The sequence below is a fragment of the Larimichthys crocea genome, chromosome XVII (assembly GCF_000972845.2).
Source record: "Larimichthys crocea isolate SSNF chromosome XVII, L_crocea_2.0, whole genome shotgun sequence".
NCBI classification, from domain to species: domain Eukaryota; kingdom Metazoa; phylum Chordata; class Actinopteri; family Sciaenidae; genus Larimichthys; species Larimichthys crocea.
The window spans coordinates 20725656-20742184 of NC_040027.1; the positions used below are offsets into that span (position 1 = coordinate 20725656).

The 16529-nt window shown below is 41.9% G+C and overlaps 1 protein-coding gene across 11 annotated transcripts in view; it reads left to right on the plus strand.

The window, feature by feature from the left end:
• The window catches only part of myo9b (myosin IXB), a 52550-nt gene that overhangs the window by 14631 nt on the left and 21390 nt on the right, over window positions 1-16529 (plus strand). For all 11 annotated transcript variants that reach the window (XM_027289951.1, XM_027289952.1, XM_027289953.1 and 8 more), the window contains 4 exons: window positions 3718-3937; window positions 4027-4246; window positions 4534-5043; window positions 15200-15294. In XM_027289951.1, coding sequence (XP_027145752.1) covers window positions 3780-3937; window positions 4027-4246; window positions 4534-5043; window positions 15200-15294 — 983 coding nt within the window. In that variant the 5' untranslated portion in view covers window positions 3718-3779. The remainder of the gene's footprint in view (window positions 1-3717; window positions 3938-4026; window positions 4247-4533; window positions 5044-15199; window positions 15295-16529) is intronic.

The window sequence follows — 16529 nt, forward strand, 5'->3', positions numbered from 1 at the left end:
ATGCAAAATAATCAATTAAGGCAGCTCCAGATATGTTGGATAGATACTCCCAAATGGTTACTAGCAGCATGTTTATTGTGTTTATTCCCTCTAAAGATATCAGCTGCTGGGTGAAGTTGATTGTGATTATTCTTTAGACTAATTGTCAAAAGTTCCCAGGGTTAAACAGCAGGTGAAGTGACAAAACATCATGTTTGACACTGTTACACAATATTGCACGTGATTTTTAAAATGTGCTAACCTCTTATCTGATCTATGGTTCATTTGTAAAAGAGCTACTTGATATGTCTGTGTGTATTATTCTAAATAACTCCAAAGAACACATCAGGATCAGTCAGTGGAAAGTTTCAGTGAAAACAAACCTTATAACGGAGGAATGGAGAACTTGGTTTCATAATACAAGCAGACGTCTGTGAGAGTCACTTTCCCCTCAGCCTGCTTTTTTGGGCATATGTCAGACTATAACATTTCTTATTTTTCAGTTTGAGAAAATAAACTGTCTCTGCTCGAATGATAAAAGTGATAAACTGTAGAACTCAGTGCTTACAGGCCTCGACCTGAGATCAGGTTACCAAAGCAGCGCAGTCGGCCTGCCATACAGTGATTTAAACAAGGTTCCCGTTTCCCCAAGGGGGACTTACAGTTTACACAGTATGCATTACTGATGCAAAGCCACGCTACATGATCCATCATTAGACCAAACTTTACCCAGCTGCTGTCTGTGCTATTCACACTCAACTATAGATCACTATTCTGCATTCGTTTTTGTCACTGCCAGCCTTGACCTGGATCATTAATCTTTTGGCTGTGGTCCAAATACCTCAGTACTACTTCAAAAAAGTGAAACGAAGCAGTAACGTTGACCAGGTTTTCTGTTCAACAGCGATGATGTAAAGCTGTCATCATGTCAGTCTGGCAAAGCAACCACAGCAACTGTCAGTAATTTGGGTGTAGGGTGAAGCGAACTTGCAGTCGTACGAACACGTTTGATTACAGAGCAGTGTTTAGCCCTACATGATCTTCTAGTGACGCTAACTAGTGCACGGTAGATTGTGGTGTGGAAACCGGCTCCTCATACATGGACGGATCCATCTGTTCTTTCTTCCATGCACAGGTTGAAGAATGCCATGTGTTCGTCCGTTTAAACAAGAACACGAGAACATTTAACACAAGCGTGCTCAATGTGTGAACCCTCTCAGATTACCATGTAAATGTGGTCGAATCTATTCCTTTTGTATTAAAGCTTCAGCAGTAAAACTGCTAATGCGGGTAATGACGTACGTACGCATGTTTTCATCACAACTAAAAGCCATATCTGCTGATTTGACTGATAGTCAGCCATACGCTTTGAACAGTTTCGATGCAAGGGTTCTCAGAGAAATGCTGCCCATTGCCTTCATGTGATACGTCAGTAAGAAGAAGTTTTTCCTGCCCCCGTAGTTTATTATGGTTCGTAAAGATCTTCCAGGCAGCTTCCCCTCGGTCAGGAAATCAGTGATATCCGAAGTAAGGGCTGAACAAACCTCTACTTTGTTCTCCGTTAATCGTCTGCTCAGGCCTCTGTGACATAAGACCTTTGGTGTTGAGACCTTGCCATGCAGAGAAAAACTGAAATATCCATCGATGGAGAGATTAGATGTGATTTAAAAAAAAGTTGTTCAACACTTAATGGTGCCACAAGTTCTGTCACACATAATTATTGGTGTACTGGTCTGAGGGAGTGTGAACACTCTGCAGTCATTACACTATTTGTGGCTTTACCCTCTCTGTGTTCTTTGTATTTGTGTCTTGGTTGCTGTCGCTGAGCGGAAGGGTTCAATTTCTGTGCAGCGTCTGCAGCTGCAACCCACGGTACAGTTTCAGTGGCGGAACTATTAACATGTGATATTACAATGCACTGAAGTGTAAAAACTTCATCATCAAACATCAAAACATCAAAACACTGATGCACATGTCTGAGCTCTGTACCTGCGCTCATGTACCCTCGAAAGTAATAGGAATATTCTTTTATTTTGTAGAAGTTAAAAGTGCAGTTTAATTTAGTTCTACCTGCTCTTGATGACGTCTGAAGTGTAATTTTAGATGCGAGAAAAACCACAAACTACATTCACTCCATCCACACATTAGCTTTCTCTCAGATTATGAGACACTTGAAGACATTTGCATGATGTTGTTGTCTTAGTTTGTTTACTTGAGAAATGATTAGCAGAATCGATAATGGAATCGGTATCATTAAAATCTTATCAGTCTGATTCAGTTATTTCTGATCTATTTTTTCTGTGTGCAGAAAAAAAAGTAGGTCAGTGCTGGTTTTCAGCGTCAGTGCAGCTGTTTTCTTATCCGAGTGTGAATACAGTGAAGAACAGGAGAGACGAAAAGGCATGTGTGTGTGACCGTGTGTGGAAAAAGCTCCACTGATTCTCTGCTTATTTCCCCTCCCTGTGCAGCAGGTGTGAAAGGCTTTTTGCTGGTTGGGAGCTGATGGGTGAGGTGGGTGACGCGAGATCTAGCTTTATTAACAGGTCTGTAATCTGAACTGGATGAAATCAGAGAGAAAGCTCACATCATTTGGTTTCATTTAGATTTTCTTATGTTGTTATAACAAGATAGGTTCCCTCTGTAACAGACATGCAAGAGGGACTTGTGTCTGTGTCTGTGTCTGTGTCTGTGTCTGTGTCTGTGAAACATGACATTCCTGGAATTTAGGACCATGTTGCGGAGCAAGATGTTTCAGCATATTTCTGGTGTTTCACAGACATTACAACAAACACATTTTCCTACTTTTCTCTGCTCCTCCATGACGCATGAGTTTAACATGATTGTTTTTCAGTGCACAACTGAAAAATAAAACTGACAAATATGCCCGCATTAATAAAAGTAATGGATAAGCTAAACGATTTGTAACCAGTTCTTGATTCCAGCCTCTAATATTGTGTTGCTCCTTTTTGCACAGTATGCTTCATTTTTTTTATTTCGGTGTCAGTTATTGATAAAAGAGCTTGGCCTGGCACAGTACTTTTTTTGTTTTTGTGGGGTTTTATTTTGTTTTTTTTGTGGTTAGCATTTCACATCGATCTTATACAACTGTTATACAACATGAAGTTTCTGAAACATTTCAGCGGCGATTGGTCAACTTTTGGTACAAGGGAATAGTATTTTGCTTGGGGTACTTCAAAGTTTTAACATATTTTTATGATAAAACACTGATTACAAAGAAAGAAATCTAAGCAAGTAAATAACTTGCCTCACAAATGATCTGTTGCTAATTTATAAGGCCTGTATCCTATCAAACTGTTAGATTTACTGGTATAGGCCTCTTTTTTTCTAGGCTAATCTAAGACACACTGTAGCAGAGTTACATTATGTCCAGAAAGTAAAAATTTACTGGGTCACATAACAAGGATAAACTTCCCATGTGGTTTGAGACTTTGTTTGAAAGTCAGCTATTCTGTTTGCATTTTAAAATGCTTGCTCAGAGGTGCAACCACGCATTGTTTAGACTTGTAGAAAGCTGCACTGCTTTTATATTAGAAATGATTCACCATCTTGGCTGTCTCATAATTATATGAGAGTCGGTCCTCTCTTTTATCGCAGATTTTGTAATTATGGAAGCTTTTACTGTGGTCTTGAAGAGCCTCCTTTTATTGTGGTTCGATGTCAATAAGGGCGCAGTTATCAGTGTGGATGTATTAACACGTGAATACTTGTCATTTTCAGGTGCTGCGTGGTGAGAGGAAGCAGTGGGTGCGGCATGCTGAGGCCACTCCCCCTGGCTCAGGATGAGTGTCAGAGATGGCGCTGCCACCATGGCAACAAACGCAGGTGGAGGAGGCGGGGGAGGTGGGACAGCTAGCCCTAACGATCAGGATGGCCGCTCATATCTGCTCCAGATCTACCCACGGTTGGCTGCCCAGTCCACCACCTGCTGCAACCTTAGGTGAGTGTGCCGCAGTGTTACGGCTCGAGAAGCAGCATCAACAGCTATGATGTTCGATCAAAGTTTAGTAATCGCTTCTATCTCATTAGAGTTCAGAAGGATGCAACAGCAGCCTCAGTGATCTCAGATGCTGCCACGGAACTGGGGCTGGACCCTGGCCGCATGTATGTGCTAGCAGAGGTGAAGGAATGTGGCGGAGAAGAGTGGGTGCTAGAGGCCGGAGACCTGCCTGCACAGAGGTTTCTGCTGTGGCCTCGGAAAGCCCAGGAGCAACACCCTCAGAGCCTCGGCTTTTACTTCTTACTACAGGTAGAGTCGACGGCACACAGTTCACTTTGCAGTCAGACTCAGTGGATGTGAAGTGCCCAGAAAAGTCCTCCCACTGTCTAACTATTGCAGTGTGTTTCCTTCTGCTTTTTCATTGTTATTAATTTTTAGTGAGAAACGTTGACAACCTTAATAAAAAAAATACTCACCAATGATGATAATATGATGATAATAAAAAAGGAAAAACAGTTTTGACTGGTTGTAGAAAATTCAAGCATCCAAAGGTTCAGCAGTAAAAAGTTTTTTCTCTTTACCTTTCCTTGACCTAGGAGAGAAATCATGACGGCAGCATCCATTATGTCCACCTCCCGCCTGTGACTAAGGAGCAGCAGGCACAGCGGCTAGCCGCCAGAGGCTTCCTCCCCCCTCCACAGGACGACTTTGCAGACCTCTGCAACCTCCCCGTCCTCAATGAGGACAGCATATTAAACAACCTGCGCACACGCTTTTACAAGAAAAAGATCTACACCTATGCAGGCAGCATCCTCATCGCCATCAACCCCTTTAAGTTCCTGCCCATCTACAACCCAAAGTACGTCAAGATGTACGAGAACCACCAGCTGGGCAAACTGGAGCCTCACATTTTTGCTATCGCAGATGTAGCCTACTATGCTATGCTCAGGAAGAAGGTGAACCAGTGCATTGTCATCTCTGGGGAAAGTGGCTCAGGCAAGACCCAGAGTACCAACTTCCTGATCCACTGTCTGACTGCACTCAGCCAGAAGGGATATGCCAGTGGGGTGGAGAGGACCATACTGGGAGCTGGACCGGTCCTGGAGGTATGATATTAAGTTATGAAAGCAAGATTGAATTTTTCTTGTGCCCACTCCACCAGTCATAACAACTACCTGTGTAAAATAATGTAACCCAACACAGCTCCTAGATAAAGCTTAGTCACCTGGTCTGGTTGAGGAAGCAAGTTAATGCTTGTAGTTGATTTTCAGGCCTTTCAGTGTCACTCTCTTGCATTGACTTGTAGGCAAACATTAGGCTAACAGAGCACCATTGGCGAGCTAATGTTATCAGCTAACATCCCTAAGTTTAGGTCTGCAGCCATAAAGAATACAGAGAATCCTGATAATCAGACTTGAAAAGGTGCTTATGTGGATCACACACAGACTGGTAGTGAAATGATGCAGCTTATAGATTGTTGTAGTCCGAGTTCAGATTTATCAAATTGAGGATTGTTGCATTTTTAGGATGGGAAATAAACTGTTTTTAAAGGTGAACATCTACTAGCTAATGAGATAAATGTTAATATTCACCATCCAATCAAATAAGTAAATAATTATGTCATCTAAAATCTACCTGCTAATTTCCCACCCCGACTGAGATGCGTCGGGAATCATTGTGCATTCAAAGTCAGGCCAGTAAAGATTCACACGTGAGAGATACGATAAAGTCAACAACAGTGTGTTTTGTATCAGGGTAACAAACAAAAAAAAAAGTAAATGAAAGATACTGAGGTTTGTGTTAGTGAAGCAGGTGAGCCTGTTATTCTCGTCCGTCTCATCTCGTCATAGCATGATCTGTGATAGGAATTCACACATTCTTTTTCTACACTGGCTTTAGTCAGGTGTGAAATACATTTCTCTCTTGATTAAGTCATACCCAGCTGTGACGGAACTTCCACAAGTGACTCATCATGTTGCTCTGGTGTGCAAAAGTGCACACACACATATATGCAGAGGATGCAAAATACACTAGTTACAACTACTTTAACTAATAGTTATAGTATCTCTAGTTCAGTGGTTATGCATGATAAAGCATGAAAGTATCAGATCCCATGCAGCAGTGAGCAAATGTATTTTCAGGCTGTGACTCCATTGGACTTAAGTGCGTGGGCTGACCGTGTGGTGCATATGGAAGTGTGTGTGTGTGTGTGTGTGTGTGTGCAATGTAAAAGATTGAAACATAAAAACTTTTACCCCGAAAGAAGAAATGAGAAAGAGGACGGGAAGTTGCCTTATTAACCTTTCATGGGGCCTCTTACTTATGAAGTAAGTAGTGAAATGCTGTGGGAATCTACACAAGTTAGTGCTGTCTGTTGGTCTTCTAGGTACTTTTGAGACTGACACTGACGTTTCTGTGCGAATATGACCGATGTGAATTTAACTTGGAGCTGTTGTTGACCAAAGGCTGGTATATCCTTTTTGTTGTTTCGATCAGGTGACTGCTCTGCTCTTCCTGCTTTTTCCTCTCTGAGAAATGAGATGCTTGTACTGACTTGCTCCGTGCAGTCATTGACGAGACAGAAAGAACTGAAACTACAGCCAAACTTATAAAGAAAGCTTTATGTAAGGTACTGATTTTGATAGACAGGGGAAGAACGTCTATCAATAAATCATGAAAACTCGATAGATATATATATTTTTTAATCACAGTATTCATGGTCTGACTCTGAACACAGTCCTCCTCCTTAACCAGCTATCAACTCAGTTGCCATAAACCAAATGAAGACATACTTATTTACTCATTTGTGTTTATTTCTACGGCAGTTAAATACCCAGGGTTCATTGCAAACTACAGCTCTCTGTGTTTGGTGACAAACCAAGCACATACAAATACATGCAGGCAAGTCGACATCTGTTAGCTTTTACATTGTTAGAACGAAGAAATGGTTGCGTCATGAAAGGTATGGTATCACGCAGCATTGCTTTGTTTTTTTAAAAATCCCTGAGCGACGTGGAAAAGAACAGAGTTGACTTCATTTTGTTTATTTTTTATCCCCGTAATGAGAAACGGGGTCTCCTCCACTTTCACATATGGAAGAATTTACCTCTGGTCAGACCTCAAGCTGGGGTATTATTTAGATTTTCAGCATTCACATCACTCCCACTTGCTCCGTTGTAAGCAACGGTTCTACTCTCCTAGCATTGTGAGTGTAGCCCTCCAACACCAGTTTAACTGCACTTTTTTTTTTTTTTCAACACTGACTACAAGGACTCGAAAGCCTGGCAGCTCTGGCTCAGCTCAATTAAACATGATGTTTGAGTGTCGGTGTGTGTGACCTCTGGTCATATTAAGTTTGCTTCCTGCCAGCATTGCGATCTGGATGTATGTTTGTGATTTGAGGACTCGAGATTGGAAAAGATTAAATCAACTTCTGCCTGAGGCTACATATCGGACTGAGAAGTCCCCTAACTCTGCAAAAAAAAAAAGAAAAAAAAAAGCAGAAATCTCAGTGCTTCAGTTTCATTTTAATAGCCCTTTTTAGTGTGGGGAACTAATTACTCTCAGTCTTGATCTGGAAGTAAATCGCCTCTACATATTTTTCTGTTTTATTTTGCAGCACCGTGGCTAAAAATAGACCTTTAGCCAGAAAAGCTGTACGTGGAATGCGATTTATACAAAGTACAAAACGGTGCTGAACCCCTGATCTGTGAAAGTATATTCACTGGAGGACTATAATACTATGAAAGAAAACTAAATTAAACCGAGAGACCTGGCCACAAGCGATTGGCTTTAGCCTTAATGGCAAGAACACAGGGGTGAGCTGCCACAACAACTTGCAGGCACGGCGGATTCATCCATCATCTATCACGTCTCTGTCGTCTCAGCGACCCTCTGACTCACTACTGGAGCCTCCACTCACACAACTGCTGCTGCTTTCAGATGCATTTGAATACGTGCAGCGTTGGTCCCTTGATGTGTGTCAGTCTGTCAGAGTCTTTGGTTCTGGACGGCTGATTGAGAGAAGGGGGAGTGAGGGGGATGAGGAGATTTTCCCCTCCATCAGCAGAGTTTTGGTCCCTTTGGCAGACACATTGCCACTCTGCTGTTCACTCCCAGAATGTAGTGTGTGCATGTGTGTGCGTGTGTGTGTGTGTGTGTGTTAACTGTGGTTGCAGAGGCAGACAGAGAGACGGGTTCGGTCTTTGGTGGCCTGGTCAGCGGAGGAAGTGGAAGTAGTATTCCATCTGTGACCAGTCCGTCAATCATCGTGGCTATTGAACAGCTGCGCATTTCCTCCCTGGCAGCATTATTGCATCTAAATTTACATTTTACCCAGAAACGTTGAAGCACAAGAGGAGGCAGTTGCTTTTAACATGTTTCCAAGACACCCTCCTAGTTAGTTTATAGGAAAAGATTCTGTTTTGACAACACCCGCCAGCTTTTTGCAGCACACTCATAAGATGGCTGACATGAAACAAAAGTCACTTTACAGAGGAAGCAATAATTCTTCTGAATTATGTTCCCTGCAGTTTCTCTTCACACAAATGCTCTACCTCTTGTGGGTCCTTCCTGATAACACTGCCTTATTCAATTATATGTGGAGTGCAGTGTTTCTATTTTTAGATACGTGTAGCAAAATGGACGCATTTTTTTTTTTTGGTCCTGGAAGCAGATCGGGTTACAGTAATGGAAAATGTGTGTGTGTGTGTTTGCATTCTGTGTGTATCCTCTAGCTATAGGGGAGGTCTTGAGACCAGGGTCACACATTTTGAGGAGATGAGATCATCGTTTGTGGTACTAGACTGTGATCTGTACTGTGCGCCGTGTTGCTGGCATATTGAATGGCCCCAACCTGAAACCATGTGGGAAAACCGCTGTCCTACTTTTATTCATTGTACCACTTCTTTCTATTCTATATTCTATTCTTTAAATGTCCTTCTTTTGTCTTGAAAATAATACAGGTAAAGGAGAGATTGTCCTTTTTTTTAAATCAGGCCTTCCACCTTCAGAACAGCTCACCAGCTCAAATACGTATTTCACTTGTAAACTGGTCTGACCGGTTCTTCTGTTATGTGGTTCTTTTGGTGTCTCTGTTGTCTTTTAATCTTAATGCTCTGTTGCAGAGTTGGCTGACACATGGCAGGAAATATATTGGAGTTAAGTGTTAAGAGTTAAGTGTTAATTGTTGGGAAATACCTATCAAGTTTTTTTCTTGTCCCTGTGTATTTATCATAAGGCTGTTTAAATAAATATTGATATTCCTAAAATAGGTTTGAAGTATACTAGATAACAACAAGGTTTCTTGCTCATATGTCAACATAAAAAGCTTCTGATGTAACCTTTTAACTCTCCCAACCAGTCACTGATGTTAGTTGGTGAGGAGAAAATTACCTCCAGACCAGTCAGTGAGATAATATATAGCTTGTTAACTAAAGCCTAACCCCCCTAGTTGTTAAATAAGTCCCTTCTAAGTCCCCAGCCTCCTCCATGCCACTGTGTCTCACCACTTCAGACAGGAAGTTCCTATCATCCGGAACCCTTTTTGACAGGAAGCAGCTACGACGCGGGAAGTAATGGCAGTAGTTCTCTCTGCCGTTTGCCCAGGGAGGGAGGGGGGTTAGCTTGAGGGGCGTGGATACACCAAAGTATTGTATTGTTGTACAGGAAGTGCAGAGGAGTAGCTGGCCATTCTGTCTGCTGATCCATTGTTTATCTCCTAGTTATGGGTTGCACCTCTTTTATTCCTCAGCTATATTTGGTCAAGCTGGGTGGCATTGTGTATGAGTCTGGGAAAAGCTGGCATTACTGAGTTGAAGTCACTGCGTCATGCTCATGTCTCATTCATTTCATACACATACACACACACACATATTTGCAGTATACAAAGGCCTTACTGTAATCATACTAGTCAGAAACATATTAAAGGCTAGAATATGCTCTTCCTTACAAGCCAAATACAGCTTACATGGAGCAACATGCTGCTGTCCACTTCAGGGTCTATTCATGGTACTCTGACCACACCACAAGCTGAGGTTTGATGTGGTACCCATGTAGACATGGGTGGAGCTGCTTGAAATGACTCCAATCTGTTAAAACACCAGACCACAAGAAGAGCAAAACTGGTGCTCGAAAACTTATTCTAACTATTTCAACCTCTTCATTTTTACATCTTCATCACTCCAAACTGTTCTGTGCGCACACAGACGGTAGACCAAATAATTTAGACGTTTCATGAAAACACTGAAAATATCTAAAGCAGTTCTGTAAACTCTGCATAAATAGGGTGGCGCTAAATGAGGTTCTGGATGATGAGGTGACTTTAAACAGGTGTTTTGACAGCAAGGCTTTCTGTCCCATCTGTGACCTCTGTACTCCATATGTTTGTTATTCTGCAACTTAGACAGCAGTAACCTTGGAGGGGAGTGCAACATTATTATTATTATTTTTTTTTACCAGTTATCCAGCAACAGTTTGCATCTTCAAATGTAATTTTGAGAACATCTTTCCATGGAACAGTGGACGCTGGTGGTCGTGCTGGTGTTGCTGAAAAGCCGGGTACAATCTGCGGAGATTGGCAGGCAGACAGCAAGCACCTGTAAAATCACGAAAATACCGTTTGGAGATGCAAACTTTTGCCGGATAACAGATGAAAAAATAATGTTTGTACGTTGAGAAGTCTATGTGACAGTCACAGACTAACATATCGAGTGCCAAGGTCACAAATGAGGCTGATTTTACTGTAAAACTGCGGATGGTTTGACGTGTAAATGACCCATGTCAAATACAAATATGGACCAACTTATTTGAGCAAATATAAGCATCAAAAATCATACACACTGTACAGATGGCTATAATTTAACAAGTAAGACATTTGGGTAAATAGCAGGTTTATTGTCTGATTTAGTCCAAAACCTTGAACAGATTTCAGGCTATGAACGCAGTAAGACCTTCTACAACAGTCTGTTCGCAACTGCCCAAGATTATTAGTGTTACCGGTGCTAATGTTATTGCCTTATGTTCAATAGTGCAGTGAGTTCTCAGTTGTGACATCGCGCATGATGCATACACTTCATGTTGAAATCCCCCTGTGGTCTGCCATGTTCAGACTAAACATGCTTAAAGCTGAGCATTGCTGAAATCTTGCACTAGATTAATGAGTGATAAAGAAAAACCTCAAGTGTCAAGTTTTCTACTGTATTCATTGGTTCGTTTTATTCGTCCAATGTCATTTAGCATTTGCGTAATTGTGATTAAGTTGATAGCGTTTACATTGTTCTGTTGATCCCCTGGGCAGTTGGGCAGAGTGTAGCGTTCACCTTAAAGTCAGTGCGTGGAAGTGTCTGAACTGCTTTCCAGCCTTTGCTAATAATAAAACATGATAATCTATTACATTCAACTGTTGCATACTGAAGCGATTAGGTTTTTTTCCAGCACTTTATTTCCACTATGCTGTCATCCCACATAAGTTTGTTTGTTTTCAGTTGACGTCGACTTACTGCTGTGTTGCCGTCATGTGATAACTGGCCTTTCATACAAGCTTGACTGTGTTAGGATTCATGGCTTTGTTATCACTTGAAGCAGAACACAGAAACACACTGATCTTCATGTATATGTTGTCTGTCGACAAATCTGTGAATCGTTTAGGGCTGCGGCTAACCGTTTTTGTCATTATCAGTTGATCTGTTGATTATGAAATAGTGAAAAATCGTCATCATATTCAAACATTCGTACATATGCAAGCACGTGTACAGACAAGTAACCAAACCCGGCTCAAACTTGTCCGCTCCATAGCATGATATCATATATAAACAGTACTTAGGCTGAAAAGCAAAATCCCACATTTGTGATGCTAAAACAAGCAAATATTTTACAGTATTTGTATTAATATTAATATAATATTTGATGGGCTAATTGATTGATCTCATAATCCTTTAAGCACAAAAATCCCTATGTGTAAATCATCTGCATATAAATCATCCAGCACCTTTATAGCTATGTCCCGTCATTCTGTTCCACAAATGAAGAGTTTATAAATCTTATTTGTTTCTGACCTTTGCTACAGGGAATTCATAAAGTAGTTCAGTTTTCTGATATTGAATCGAAGCAACAGACCCTCTGAGTGCTATTGACGCCATTATTGTACATCAAAGAATCAATTCTTTGTTTACAATTCAGTCGAGGGGTTTAAGTGTAGTTGATGGGATATAGTGGCGGCTTGAAGCAAGGCCAAGCATAGAGGAGGAACTGTGTAGAGACGTGGTTGCATTCAGTCACTGCCAACATCATGTGATCGAGCTGAAGCATTTTTCACATTCATACACAACAAACAGTGTTTATTTTGTCCATCAGTGTTTTCCCCCTCAACATCACAGCTACCATTGATTATATAGTTAATTAGATTGCCGCTTGGTTTAGGAAGAAGAGTGTATGCACTTGAGTTTAATTTAAAGAACATGACTGGTATAGTTGTGCGTGTAGCTGGATGAGTGAGAGGTTTGATGAATTTTTCAGTGAGCGCCTGCCGTTGCCCTCTGAGAATGTGGGAACTGTCTTTGTGGCAGTTGGACTATTTAGAGTCCTTTTGTGAGTGTATCCATGCTGTAGTGAGGTGTCAGTGTCAGGGCCTTGGCAGCGTCCGTGGAAACGTTTAACTGAAGCTCTTTTGAGCAGCTAGACTTTAAAGGATGCAGCAATGCCTCAGTGTTACAGCAATAAAAGGCCTAGTACCCAAGCACCAGCTGTAAGTTTTTACTGATTCTTGCTATTAGTTTAGATGTTAACCTTGTGTAAGTAATGCTACAAACTCTCTCAGATCATCATAGAAGCAACTTATAGGCGTTACTACACTAAGTTGGGAAGTCACAGCACGTAAAGTGAGTAAACAGCATATTTGAATTTGTCGTTTCCGTGAACATCTAATCTTGTATACAGCACCAGACCGTTTTCTTATACAGATTACTCATGTTTGTACAAGTTTATACTAGAGCTGACATTTGATGTCTTTTTAAAGTATATAATTTATGCTTTCTCATCTCTGCCTCGTTTGCTTGTTGAGACAAACGACTCTTAAACTGCATTATTGTAGTGTGTGTGTGTGAGGGGGCTGAATAGGGATGTGAGACTTCATTCGGGTAGGTCTTCTTCTGTAGAAGTGGAAATGTACAGGAGAGCGGGTTGCCAGAAGTCTTCCCACCGCAGAGAGGAATCATTTAAGACAGCATTGTACGTCATGAAATGATCACTGGATATACATACCCACAACGTGCAGACAGCCTTTCTGTCTCCGTCTCTGTCTTTATTTCCCTTCTTCTCACTCTCTCTTCCTTGTTTTCCTTTCATAAATGTCTCAAGAGCAACCCCTATCTCGTGAGAATGCAGATTAGGCCACGTCTTTTCAAGGACATGGTTTGACAAGCAGTCACTCCGCTTCCCCATACCTGCTGAGCATTCCAGCCAATCAGATCGTTTATTCATGGGCAAGTTCGAATACGAAAGATGCTGTGACATGTTTAGCATTCCCTCCATGGCGCAGCGGCCTGGGCTTTGCAGAGATTTCCCAGGGTTTTGTGCTCTTGGCTGCAAAGGTGGGGGTGATCCGAACAGTACAAGGCACAGTGGGCAGCATTGAGCAGTGAGACACTTTGGAGTATCAGTGCCAAAACACACTTACTGACCCACAAACCTCGAACGGACATGATAGCATTGTGCGGTTTAGACAGAGTTGATATCTGGATAAGTAAGCATATAATTTTGCATGTTTATATACTGGCATGCTAACCATACAAACAAACATGCACACAGGTATGAAAAGGGAGAGCAGTCAGACCAGTGGGTGGATAGGAGCCTTGCCTGAGCAAGTCCAGGTTAGGCTGAAGATAGAGAATTCTGGTCACGGATAAGACACGACTGATAACTGCATCTCTTTCATCATCATCAACAGGCAGCAGCTATTGCCTCATACTTCCTTCAGGTGTTAAAAAATGTTTTAGAACCACAGTTTGGTTTGATGGTTTTGGTGAGGAAAAAAATGAAAGTAGATGGAAAAGAAGATCCGTTTTAGTGAGACAAGAAGAGCTCTAATAGATAACTGGTCTACTTGAGCAGCAGAAATGCAAATAGGTCACAGTTCATCCTAAGGAATCTCAAATCAGCCCCAAGACCACTGTATCAAATCGACCCCACAACTCCTTTGGAAGATACAATGTGGCTCCTATTTAACATGCAAGGAATCAACTTCCCCTGCGGTGGTCTTTTGTTTAGCGAGTGTGTGTGTGTGTGTCTATCTGTAACCATGTGAGCATGTGCATCATGAAGAAAAGAAGAGTGCTATTCTGTTACCGTGTCAATGCAATAAACAGGGCCCCTCAGCGAGGCACGGTGGCTGGGCTATGTGTGCCTCTGGGCTGGGTTAGCATCATGCCTGGGGAGAAATCCTCGTCCTCTCTTCCTGTTTCTTCCTGGTGTGAGGCTGCTATACAGAACGGCAACCTCATTTATCATCACTGACCTATGCTCTCTCTCTTTTACCCTCTCACACACACACACAGATACACAGCGAACAAGAGAATGAAGGAAAAGTTCTTGGAGGAAAGAAAAGAAAGAGATGGATGGGGAAAGTGAGAGGAGGGCAAGAGGGGACAACGAGCTGCAGATGCTCGCCCCCTTTTAAGACCCCCCAACATATACAAACACACAAGCATGCACACACACTCACTCACTCAGTCCAACTCTCTTTTGCGGTCTCAGCTGCTGATTAAAAACAAACTTTAACCCCTCGACTACTTATTTTCTTTGTTGTCATGGAGATTTGTTGTTTTTGTTTTCAACCTCTGGCGCTGATAGATGAGTTTTCTTGAAGGTGCACTCCCAGATTGTGTTGCACCCAATAGCACCTCCATATAAGGTTAGAAACAAATGTCACAGTTGAGTTTCTGGCTGCACGATTACGACCAAACGTGTCACAACTTCAGACCATTAAAATCAGACGTGATGTGGTCTTCAAGTCTGTCGCAAAACAGTCAAGCATTCATTTTGTCTCCCTCTCTGTGTTTTGAAGTGTTGTTGTCCTTGACGTGGCAGAAAGAAAAGTGAAACAAAGCAGCTACCTCGAGGAAAAGATCAAGAGAAACTGTGACGAAACACGACCATAGTGATATTGCATTAATCTTGTTTGTTGATTTGGTGATGCACTGTGTGTTTTTAACTTTAAACCTTTTAAACTTACCCTGTGTCTTTGTCCTCTCTTGTTCTCTCTGTCAGGCCTTTGGGAACGCCAAGACAGCGCACAACAACAACTCCAGCCGCTTTGGTAAATTCATCCAGGTGAATTACCTGGAGAGTGGAGTGGTCAGAGGGTGAGTAATTAACAGCAGGTTCATGTGTGTGTTTTTGTACGTGTGTGTGTGTGTGTGTGTGTTTGACACAGTCAATTCCACGTTGCCTTAATCAGCGGCACAAAACCATACATGGACATTTCAATAATTGTTTTTGTGTGTTTCCTGAAACTTTCAACCACTAGCATGTCCTTCCTTTTTCTCAGCAGTCAGACTCTGGTTAGGTACTGCATCAAAGTCTGGTGACTTCCTCATTTCCCCATCAGGAGAGAGGAACAGCTGCTCAATGCAGCGTCTTTAAAAAAAAAAAAAAAAAAAAAAAACACACAACATGCTATGCTACAATAGGGTGGAGTCAGAAGCTGAACGACTGCAATGTTCAGACTAAAGGCTTAACAGGATGTGATTTCTAACACTGGTTGTCTATGCGCAAGTTTTTTTACTCATTATAAAATCTGATTTGAAACATGTAAATGCCCGTGGCGACAGCTGTTCGGCTTCACAGTAAGTGGGGAAACACCAACCTGATTATCCCCTAATGGCACCAGGTCTCATCACGCTCTATTGAATTGCTTACGCAGAGAATGCTCTGTAATCCAATCAGGATTGTTGGTTTTAGCTGGCTGATGCTTTTTCTGTGCTACAAAGTGAACCCACTATGACAAAAACTATAAACGTATTAGAACTAAAACATTTTGCATAGTTCACGCGCTGGTGTAAGCCTCCTGCTTCAGTGTTGGACTCTGAGTAGCACCGCAGCTCTTCTCTGTAGAACTAACAAAGGCTGCCTGTCTATCTCTCCATCTCCAGTGGCAGCCATTCAGACAGTCAATAGAGGAGATTAACAAAGGGAAGGCTGCTGTTCCACTCTGCTCTGCTTTCGGAGCGGACTGACTAACTGACAGACGGGATATTTTTACGCTCTCCCTCTCTCTCTCTCTCGCTCTGTGTGTGGGTCTCTGTTCGGCTAATCCATCCTCAGTGAGCTCTGAGTGAAAAAGAAAACACACACATCGGAGGAGGTATAAAATGGAGGTGAACGATATCTGAGTACTGCATGCATGTATGTATGTATGTGCTGTGAGACTTCTCTTACACCCTGAGATATTTGCTGTCAGATAAACAGTATAGCTGACATGCCAGCCGCCTTCTCTGTACTTATCTGAAACATTCCTGTCAACATTCCCGCGTGTTTGTCATTGTATCAGCTCATATACGCAGATAAGACTGATTCTAGCTTTTAGAGAGCCTATGCT